Source organism: Juglans microcarpa x Juglans regia, chromosome 2S (genome assembly GCF_004785595.1).
Source record: "Juglans microcarpa x Juglans regia isolate MS1-56 chromosome 2S, Jm3101_v1.0, whole genome shotgun sequence".
In the NCBI taxonomy this organism is placed as follows: Eukaryota; Viridiplantae; Streptophyta; class Magnoliopsida; order Fagales; family Juglandaceae; genus Juglans; species Juglans microcarpa x Juglans regia.
In genome coordinates, this window is record NC_054597.1 from 30,481,876 (window position 1) to 30,493,619 (window position 11,744).

General features: G+C 32.8%; 1 protein-coding gene across 4 annotated transcripts; it reads left to right on the forward strand.

Annotated features, from left to right (window-relative positions):
• The first annotated feature begins 5,860 nt into the window (after positions 1-5,860).
• LOC121252384 (acyl-protein thioesterase 2-like) lies at positions 5,861-10,234 on the forward strand. 4 transcript variants are annotated; one of them, XM_041151986.1, is made up of 10 exons: positions 5,865-6,059; positions 6,395-6,486; positions 6,796-6,910; positions 7,151-7,187; positions 7,342-7,411; positions 7,629-7,733; positions 8,728-8,878; positions 8,975-9,057; positions 9,574-9,667; positions 9,938-10,234. In XM_041151986.1, the coding sequence occupies exons 2-10, from the start codon at positions 6,456-6,458 to the stop codon at positions 10,023-10,025; spliced, it is 774 nt and encodes a 257-aa protein (XP_041007920.1). In that variant the 5' UTR covers positions 5,865-6,059; positions 6,395-6,455; the 3' UTR covers positions 10,026-10,234. The 4 variants fall into 4 exon arrangements, with proteins under 4 accessions (XP_041007922.1, XP_041007921.1, XP_041007920.1 ...); XM_041151988.1 differs by lacking the exon at positions 7,629-7,733 and having other exon boundaries at positions 5,861-6,059; XM_041151987.1 differs by lacking the exon at positions 6,796-6,910 and having other exon boundaries at positions 5,861-6,059; positions 7,329-7,411.
• The last annotated feature ends 1,510 nt before the right edge of the window (positions 10,235-11,744 follow it).

An 11,744-nucleotide genomic window follows, 5' to 3' on the forward strand; every position in this document is an offset into this window, starting at 1 on the left:
CTAGAGATCGGGAAAACTTCATTAGATATCTGATTCTGATTACCAAATCAGGTATTTGAGGCATGCACAGCCTCACATGCATCTGATCTCATCATGGTACTGAAATTTCCAATGGTGTTAATTAAGGAACCCGACATTTCTGGTAAAGGCTTTCAAATAGAATTATTCTTTTTAAATATGTTCGTTTGTGCCCTTTCCCTTTCCAAATATAATTATTCTCTGATCTTAGGATATATACTGACTCAAAATGAAGATACGAACCAAATTGAGGCATTGCCTACAAATTAGTCATTAACCTTCAGCTTGTACGGTCGTGTCTCATTTGGTGGCTTTAAGTTTCAACAGGAAGAGTTGGTTTCGAAATTTTATATTTTGTAATCAGACTTTGACCGCAAATAGAGTTTTGATATTATTCAGTCAACTTGATCAATTTGTGGAGAACATGGGGGTAGGAATAATATATGAAAGTGTACTTGGAAGAAAAATACAATTAGAACTAGTACCATTTCAACCCAAATAATTAGATAAAAGTCTTCTTCTATCGGGCCCGGTTCTTTCCTTTTCTTGATCTGTTTTCTCGTCTACCAAACGATGGATACGGGAGTACTACATGATAAAGAAAGAATTGATTACTTCTAGCTAGATTAGTCAGAGTGATTTAATTAATAGAACCTTATCATGATGATCACTCATGAAACTAAAACTGAAAACTTTGGTGAAGGATTCATGACCTTAATTTTCTCCGAGTAGCACAAATTAACATGCATGATTTACAAGCATATATCTATATACATATATATATATATATATATATATATACATATCTATCTATATACATATATATATATACTAGCAGTAGAGTGACGTCCAAGGGAGGTTTGCCTAATTCATTAAAACTTTATCTTTTATTTAATAATGAAAAATTAGTATTTTATAAATTAAAGTTAATTTTAAGTGTATGATATAATATTTATATTTTAATTATCTATTTTATATTAATTTAAATCAATATTTAAACTTCTACCGTTAGATTAAATTTTAAGATTCAAGATGAAGGGTTGAGATTTAAAACCTAAAAACTAACATTTTCCCTCACTTTTCCTTTCTCCCCCTCTCTCCTTCCCCACGCACGTTTGCCTAATTTAGATAATTAAGAATATTATCATATTTAAATTATGTTAAAATTCTAATTATTTATATGGTTTTAATTTCTTAAAAATATTTAGTAAAATTTCATCGTTTATTTAATTATGGAAGATTAGTATTTTATAAATTAAATTTGATAGTTTATGTATCATATGCAATTTATTTAGTTAATTAAGGATATTATCATACTTAAATTATGTTAAAACTCTAATTATTTCTATGGTTTTAATTTCTGAAAAATATTTAATAAGGACTTAAAATATTTATCTAAGGACTTAAAATGAAGGGTAGAGATTAATTTCTTAAAAATATTTAATAAAATTTCATCATTTATTTAATGATGAAATATTAGTATTTTATAAATTAAATTTGATAGTTTATGTATGATATATTATTTATATTTTAATTATTTTAATTTTAAATTAGTTTAAATCAGTGTTTTAATAAGAGAACTTATTTATAAATAAATTTTAACAAGAGAAATTATTTATTATAGTGATAAATATTACAGTCTTATAATTGTATTCTAAATTTTAATAGAAATTATTTATATAATTTTAAAGTGTGTAAAATTTGCACAATATCTTTAAACAAATTTTAGATCCCAGACGTTGGATTTTACAATAAAACCCTTGCCCCTCTTTCTTTCTCCCTCACTTTTCTCCCCCCGGTTCTCTCTCTCTCATCCCTCTCCTTCAGCGTACGTCGTACGCAGCTCTCCCCATGCCCAATTCCTCCACTGCCCAGCCCGGCGCCGCTGTGCGCCGGTGAGCCTCACCGCCCCTTCCACCGGCACCACCTCACTCCGGCTAGTCCCCCCACACCGGTCTCCCTCTCTCACGCTCTCTCTTCCTCTCTCTCGGCTATCCACAGCCCGAATGGGCTTGATGTTGCTGCACCGCCGTGCACCATCCTCTGATGCCACCACCTCTACGGTAGCCTCCCCTCCCACCTGCCATCCACCTCCAGCGAGCTCGGCCTCCATCTCCCTGCCGTTTGTTCCCACGAAGTCCACCTCTCTCTTGCATGAGTTCTCCACACCCACGGCGGAGCTCCATCTCCTCTGGCCACAGCACCACCACCGGGACCTCCTTTGGCCACCGACCACCTTTCGTAGCCATCCCCACGTCCAACCGAGCCACCATGCATGCTCACATTCCCTCACGGACGCCCACTTCCCCTTAGGCCACCTCCACCACCGTATGCCGCCACTCACGGCATGTGACCACCCTTTCCGGCATCCTCAAGCCACCACCGACCCATCCTAACCACCCATGGCCCCGATCTGCCACCTATGCTCCCTCACTCTCTCACGGCATCTCTTCCTCTCACACACGGCCAGTTTCCCCTCCATCACCGTGATTTGTGTGGTGATTTTTTTATTTTGTGATATTTTTGTGGTGATTTTTTTATTTTGTTGTATTTTTGTGATGATTTTGCTGTGATTTTATGGTGATTTTGCTTTGAGGATGCAGAGAGGGACGCGGAGATATAGTGGTTTTGCTATGTTCACCATTATTTATTACTGTTCATGAACATCGACTACTGTTTATTACTGTTCATGTTATAAGGAGATATAAGAAGATATAAGGAGATATATTATATATCAATATAAACTTGGTGATCTGTTTACGTTATTCATGTGTAAAAACACTAATTACTACGTACGTACATGTGTACGTATCATGTGTATTGTTTTTTAAAAAAATTGTTAAAATAAAAATAAAAATATTAAATTCACTACTTTCTATTGATTTAAGTTTATGAGACAATCGATGATTTAACTTAATTACATCTTATAGAAAGTGATAAAAAAAAAAATTGTTGCAGCTTGATTAACATAAACAGTTCATTGAGATATATGCATGGAAATACATGTAATATTATAATTATGATCTAAAATCCTGAATCCAGGCAAAGAAGCAACAGTGAGAAAAGGGTGACCAAGAGGTAGGTGCATGGTTTGAATTGTCAATTCAAACCAACTTGTTCTTTATAGCACTACTCCAACTAATAGTCTAAAAATATAACGTCCAAATCAAAGATCGATCAAGGGTTATTTTGACCTTACATTTTTTTATTATCTTTTTTTTTTTTAAAAAAAAAAATAAAGCTTTTAGTTTTAGGATCGGATACATGATTTGATTTGTGAAACAAATGATCTATAGAATTATGACTATTCCTATATATTGAAGAGATAACGACTGATTAATAGTGAGTTGTGTGAATTTCTATATCAAATATGGTTGATGCCCATCTTTAATTACTCGATCGGGAGAGTAGCTAGGCCATTACAAAAAAAATTATTCGTAAGGTCATGTTTTTTATTTTGAGAAAATCGGCTACTTCATATTAAAAACATCCAAAAAAGTTTTGAATACAATGAGAATAATCCTCTACATGGATGGATGCTTCATAGAGGTCTAATGAACTCTTTACCAAAGTATCAACCACTACATTAGTCTGCCTAGGAATATGCTTAACAGACCAATGACTAACTTGTTCTAACAACAATTTGATATCTTGACAAATTAGGCTAGTTGAATTCCAGCTATCCTCCCTACCATTGATAGCATTTACCACTGTCATGGAGTCCCCTTCAAGGATAATATTTGAGAGACCGAGTCCAATACAAAACTGAACTGCTCTTAAGGCTGCCAATGCTTCCCCTAGCAATGGATCCGAGAAAGAAGCTCGAGATGATCTGAGAATGCCTATAACCAGTCCCTTGCAGTCCCTGAGAATGCCAATACATAAGGTCATGTTGAAGCTTAGTTGCAAAGAGAAACCGATCGATGATGAATTCCTTATCTCTTGAGGATCATGTTGGACGTTGATTCACCAAAATAGATTTATGAATTCCTTAAGCCTGGTTTAGTTTGGTAGATGAGATTATCTCATATCATATAATCATTACAACTTTTCTGAATCTTCATATAAAATATATATAATAAGCAATTCAATTTTTTAAAATCTCAAAATAAAAAGAATATTATAACAATATTTTATTTAACTTTAAACTTTTATCTCATCTCATCTGTATAACCAAACAAGACGTAATAAATTAAACCTTCAAGAATGAATCCCTAACTAGGAATTAGATGCTGTAATTAACGATCAACCAAATCCTTTGAGAGTCGTCATATTCCAAACAGAGTAAACGAATAGATTTACCTTATAAAATAAAATAGTTATTTGTGATGAAAATAATTATTTTTTAAAATAATATTAAATTTAACCTACAAATTAATTATTTTGCTTAGATTTGTTTTATAATTTTGTGAGAATGAATAGTATATGTGCTACTTCATCTCGATATTTCTGACTTTCCAAACACTTTTGAAGAATATTACACCTATTTTTGTTTTTCGTTCTTGATAAATTTACATCTTTCGAATGTTAATTGCACCTCACAAGTTCGAAAATATTGAGTAAGACTTGAAAAATAAGTTTGGATTAAACAAATCACTTTCGAGCTTTATGAGCAATTCGTTTTTGTTTTTATTTTTATTTTTTCTCTTTGGGCAGGCAACTAATTGGTTATCCATGGGTAGAACAAATATTTCCGTTTACTATGATCACTGGAGAAGTAATGTTATGACCGCAAAGAGATTTTACAAAAATCAATTCACAAATTGACATAATTTTATATGATACATTATATTTATTTTACAATAATAGTAGTAAGTCGCTTGATAATCTAACGAATTATATCAATTTATGTCAGTTTATAGATTTACTTTTGTGAAATCTTTTTACGACTAAAACATTTTTCTAATCTTTTTTCAATAAACATGATCATAAGGTATGAGTATTTTTTAGCATTCCCAATTGATTCCTTATAATTTTCTCTAAATTTTAGCTAGAATCACACTTTCTATAATTTTTTCTTAAATTTTACTCATATTTAGAAAATCTCATACATCTCATTCCTTATCATTTCTCTACTCTATTAAAATAATATTTTATTATTATTATTTCTACTATTTTATTTCTACATCTTTAATTATTTCCTATAAAATATATATAAAAAATGATCAAGAGATGAATAGTAATTTTTCAAATATAGTGAGTTATTGTTCACATCCTAAACTTTTTTCTTAAAATAGATAACCGGATGGAGCGTGTATTGGAGGAAAATCACAAATACAAACCTTAGAGCATCAGTATTGGATTGACCATCTTATTCTTCAAATTTTGACTGATATGTAACTTTTTCACTTTTAACTATTATTTAAAATTTAAAATCTACATTGGATTAGTCATCACACTCTCTGTAATAATAAAATATTATTATTTTTTATTATTTATATTTTTTTAATTAATTTATATTTTATTTTATTTTCATAATCTTTAATAACTTTCAACAATCATATTCATTTTTATTTTTACAATCCAATAATCTATAATATAATAATCTCATATGTATATAGATGGTAAAATTTCATATGAATAAAAATCTCATATCTATAATATAATAATCTCAAAAAATACTTTTAAATTTATTATAGTTCTTTTTATATTTGAAAAAAAAATAGATTTACTGTAATTTATATTTTAGATACAAATAATTTAACTAATTTAATATGTAGTAAATATAAATGATATTTACTAAATTTAAAGATAAAAAATATATTTAATTAATCCAATATCAATGCCCTTAAAATTTAGAAAAGAAATATGTTTTAAAAGAAACGGATGAGAATCCTCTCGCACTTGATTTTTCCTGTTGGCAATCACGGTCGGTCCGTGCGTATAGCAAGTATACGTTAGACGGGCAAGTACGAAACGACAAAACACACTCCAACGAAGATACCAACGGAAGTTTGAGAACAAATACAGAGAGAGAGAGAGAGAGAGAGAGAGAGAGTGAGTTTGTGTTGCGTCGGAGCCTGGCCTGCACAGCGATCAAGGTTGGTGTTAGTTGTTTGATCTTTAAGAACCTATCAGTAATTCCTTCTCAATTCCTTCATTTCTGTCTCTATTGCCTTACTGGCAGACTTGGGGTTGAAGTTTTGTTTATCGAGCGATTTTGTTTATATTGAATTTTTTTTTAACGTTGAATTGTGTGAGTAGTGGTAAGGAGTAGTGGTAAGGAATATTTCTTCTCCTTATTTTGTGAAGTTATTTTCTTTTTCTGACTCTGGGTACTTGTCCTCTACTTATTTTGGAGTTCGTGACCTTTCTATTAGTCTACACCATTGGGTTTTGATAGAAAATGAAAACCTTTTGCGTTTCTGTTACGCAGGATCTGTTCTCTTTTCAATTACTATAGCAGCTTGGTTTGTGCAATTGTCTGCGGGGCTAAGATGAGCTCTACTGGCCCTTCAGTGGGTTCTGGTTAGTTTAGTTCCCGTGCTCTTATTTCTTCGAATTGATAGAGATGATGTTGGTATTTCGTGCTACTCTGTTACACTCATATAGGTTATTTTGGCTGAATATATGGGTTTTCCTTGTCTTATAAATGGCGTTTCTTTTTTTTTTTCTTTTGTCTGTTTTTTTTTTTTTTCCCCCTCTTCTCTTTATTTATTTATTATTATTATTATTATTTATAATTTATTTGGGGGGCGGGGGTGGTTCTAAAGTTTCTGGTTCTTTTTTTTTTTTTCTCATCCCTTTCCATCAAGTTTTATTGCAATTCAACTTTAGGTGGTCGAACTGCTCGGAGGATAGTTGAGTTTGGAAGGACCTATGTGGTGAGGCCTAAAGGTAAACACCAAGCCACTGTAGTTTGGCTACATGGCCTTGGTGATAATGGCTCAAGGTAATATTATATTTCCTATTTCTTTGTGTAGTTGATGGAGTATTGGCATACTCCATCTCATTAGCTTTTGCAGTGTTTGTTTCTAGTTTCCTCCTGGTTGGTTGGGTAAAAGGAGAATGAATGTCGAGTTTTGAGCATTTCTTTCCCACAGTTTGCATCTGTGCACATTTTATAGAATTCCCATTTCTGGTTCAAATGTGGTCTAATTTTCTTGTGTTTTTTCTTTCCTTCTTTTGGCAGCTGGTCCCAGCTATTGGAGACCCTTCCTCTTCCAAACGTAAGGAGAAGTAATTTTATTTATATTGGAACACTTGTAACTTATCACTTATATTAAAAAAGGAACACTTGCAACTCTTAATTTTACATTCCAGTGACTGGATTGAATTTTGTTTCGCTAAACTTTCATGTAATATATCAGTTACAATATGCAGATCAAATGGATATGCCCAACTGCTCCTACCCAGCCAATTACTGTTTTTGGTGGCTTGCCTTCCACTGCTTGTGAGTTGAATTGCTTCGAGATTTGTTCATTTAAATGTCTTCATAATACCTGCTTTTTTGTAATATCTTGAGGCTGTACAAAGGATGTATTAAATAGACGGGGGAAAAATATCTAGAGGTTGAATTTGTTGTGAAGGACGTGAAAGTGCTCTTTGTTGTAAACTTGGGTCTCGCTGCTTGTAATATCAGTCTGACTTGCTACCATGATGTAAATCAGGGTTTGATGTGGGTGACCTATCAGAAGATGCTCCTCATGATTTAGAGGGTTTGGATGCTTCAGCAGCACATGTTGCAAATTTGTTGTCAACAGAGCCCGCTGACAGTAGGTTTCTTTTGGGGCTTCGTAGGCAATATGTTTACTGGTTGAAAAGATTTCATGAGTATTAAAACATTGAAGTACTAACACTCCATCGATTGCTGAAATTCTTGAGCAATAGAATCTTGCAACATGCAGTCTAACTCTCACTATTTTTATTTTATCCTGTATGCGTGTTTGTTTCAAAGCTCTTATCAGTTTCAAGATGTGGTCTTTTCCCCTTGTTATGCTCCAGCTTAAACGATGCTGGTCTTGACAGAACTTTTAAACTGGCTCTACCTTCGATTATTATATCTTGTATGGGTCCTTTTATGTGAGCTTCTCAGAAAGGTTTCATATTATTGAAGAGAAAAGTCTTTGCTAGACACCATGCAAATATCGTGTCCTTTTAACTTTTGCTTATATCTTCATTTATTTATGTTGATTAGCCTAGCCTTGATTGGCTTGTTTAAAGTGTTTCTAATATACCTTTAAGGTTTGTCTCTTTCAGAGTCACATTGCACTTCGTTCATGCCTGCTAGCAAGCATTGTTTTGTGCATTATATATGTTCGAGCATTTTGTTTTACCAAGTTATCATTTTTTGAGTTGCATAATACGCTAAGAGGTTACCTCGAAATCCTATGGATACGAATTTTTACTTGTTGCAAAGAACTTTTTTATATGGAATTTCATCTTGCTTCATATTTGAGTTGAAAGGATCACATTTTGTTTGAGAGACTTAAAAAGAACTTTGTGAAGTTGCTTGTCCTTTATCAATGCTAATTTCCCGTTTGTGATATCAAGTACGGCAATGACTGCATTTTGTGTTGTGAATATTTTTTTTAGGGATTAACCTATATGAGAGAGGAAGAGGATTAATTTATTTTTATAATTATGTGAAGTGCAGCCTATTTAAGATTTTAATTTAATAAATCCTAGTTTCTTATAAAAAAAAAAAATTTGAAGTGCAACCTGTTTTCATCTTGTAAGTTTGATGGAGCTCTGCACTTATTTTCTAAGTTAAACTTGGCGTTGGAGGCTTCAGTATGGGTGCAGCTACTGCACTATATTCTGCAACCTGCTTTACACAGGGAAAATATGGGAATGGCAATCCATACCGTGCCAAATTAAATGCAGTTGTCGGACTAAGTGGCTGGCTTCCATGTTCAAAGTTTGCATCCTATCAATCTGCCTTACTCATCTCAACTATGCACTGTTTCTTTTTTGCAAGTTTGAAACCTATGGTTATGAGTTATATTCTTTCCAGGACCTTGGCTAACAAGTTGGAGGGGGTGAATGAAGCTGCAAGGCGTGCTGTGTCCTTGCCTATTTTGCTCTGTCATGGGAAAGGTATTTATAATCTTGCTATTCATAACCAAAGTGCGATGGCTCCAGCCTTTTCATTGCTGAATGATTTTCCTTAGGCCCCGTTCGGATGTTGAGATGGTTTCAACTCATCTCATCTCATTTCATCTCAGTATCCAAACACCACTCAAACACAAACATTTTTCAATTTCAATTTTTCAACTTTTTCATCTAATCATTACCTAATCATTACAACTTTCTCAAACTTCCAAAGAAAACACAAAAAACAATTAAACTTTTTCAAATTCCAAAACAAAAATAATATTTTCACTTTATAATATTTTTATTAAATTTTTTTATAATATTTAATTCCAAAACAAAAACTCCATAAAGCATCTTAACTCAAACTATTTCATTACTATTCACATACCATTTCATTACTATTCACAGATTTCTCATCTCATCTCAACATCCAAACAAGGCTGTCTATGCACTGGCATTATGGCTTTAATGGTGAAGCTGTAGCAACTACTGAAATGATACAGCTATGAATTGTTTCAGGTGATGATGTGGTTCCTTATAAATTTGGCGAGAAATCCTCAGAGTCCTTGAGTTCATGTGGATTTCAGGATGTGACGTTCAAAAGCTATAATGGGTATGCAGTTATAAATTGAGTAATGATATACACACAACAAATTATACAACACATTGTACAACAATGTTATAAAAGGGGGGTATTTTTGTAAAATTATGTTACTTTTATAAGATGTTTTACAAAAATACCCCTCATTTAACACATTGTTGTACAATGTGTTGTACAAAATGTTGTGTGGAGATCATTTTCCTTATAAATTACCATCAAAGCAATTGATAATTTTGATAAATCCAGATCAATGTTACAAGATTTTTGTGTTTCAATATGCAGGCTTGGCCACTACACAATACCTGTAGAGATGGATGAAGTCTGTGCTTGGCTAACCTCAAAGTTGGCACTTGAGGGGGCCTCTTCATAAGATTTAAATCTCGAGTAACAGCAAGAGAGCAGGAACAAGAAAAACGGAGGGAATTAATTGTAAGGAACAAATTTGGGGTGTCATGTACACATTACATTGTCATAATTCTGTGGATACCCAATTGGCTCTCTCTTGTATTTGATATTGTTTTGGCTGTTTGGCACCTGTATGAGCCATATTTATGTATTATAATACATTTATTTGGCATTCCATCGTATCTGCTGTTTTTGGCCTCTTTTCTCATATGCTGACTAGGGCTGCAACCCGATGCCATCCAACCGGGTTTCGGCCCGGCCCGGCCCGGTCTGACCCGACCCGACCCGATACTGTTTGCGTGCCACCACAGTCCAACCTGACCCAGTACTATGCGAGTTGGGTCGGGTCGGGTCGGTTTTTTTTTTTCTCTAAACTCATCAATGTTGGTAACCTGTGTTAAGTTACACAGCTTAATGGACGGAATATAGCATACAAAATAGGTTCACTAAGATCTCAAAAGACATCAAAAAAATATTGACATAAACCAGATGAACAAAAAAAAAAAAAAAAAAAAAAAAAAACCAAAAGAACTAGAATATTAATTCTTCTAAAAAATAAACCAAAAGAACTAGAATATTTATTCTTCCAAGCCATCTATTACAAAAACTAATAAAAAAAATGTACATAAGCCATCTATTACAAAAACTATCTAAATTACAAAAATATGAACATTAACTAATAAAAGATTGAGGAGCATCCAACAATCAAATAACAGCAGCTTCCCATCTCTTCCTCTATATCTGCCATTATGAAAAAGTCTAACACCAAATCAATAAATAGCACATCAAATAATCCAAGTCAACACAAAGTGGTTTAGTTTCTCTAAAGGAAGAGTGAAAATGAAAAACATACCATCATGCAAACCATAAGCCTTGAGTTACTCCTCATCAACATAAGTAAAACTTGATTTTGGATTAAACTCTAAAAATACACATGATAATTATTAAATGATATAAAAATAAATATTATGAAAAAATTTAATATGTAAATAAGAAATAAGTTTATTACCCAATTCTGCCTCAAAGCTTTCAATATTATCCAATGAGGCACGAAGATCAAGCATTGCTGACACACCTAGTGACAAGTTAAAACATAGGAAAATCCTTTAGTTACAAAAGGATTATATAAAAATAAACTCACAAACTGAAGTGGTACGTCAGATTACAAGTCACTTTTATTTTAAAATAGATTTAACAGATTTCATAAAGCCATATCAGTAGATCTAATGGATCTAAAACATATATCTGACCCATGTCTTTGTCTAAAAGAAAAAGAAAAAGACAGGTAATAGCAATCAAGCTTCTCTCTTTGGAGGGTACGAAAATAAGAAGGAAATTTCTGAAACTTACAATTGACGTTCCAACCCCAGTTAGGAACATATTTAAGATGCAATTTGTTTTGTTTTTAAGAAATGCTATTCTTCATTATATATCATCCTCAATTACATTAGTTGATGTAGCGCAATTCAGTGATTTTTTTTTTTTGTTAATCACTTAAATACAAAAATCAATTAAAATATGTTCCTGGAATTGAATACACACACACACACACACACTACACTCAGCAGCGTTTGTTTTTCCAATATATATATATATATATATATATATATGCATATGGTTTTGTCGGAAACAATTTCCATTTTCCAGCGCTCATTGTCCAAACCAAGAAAGAGGTTCACCAAAA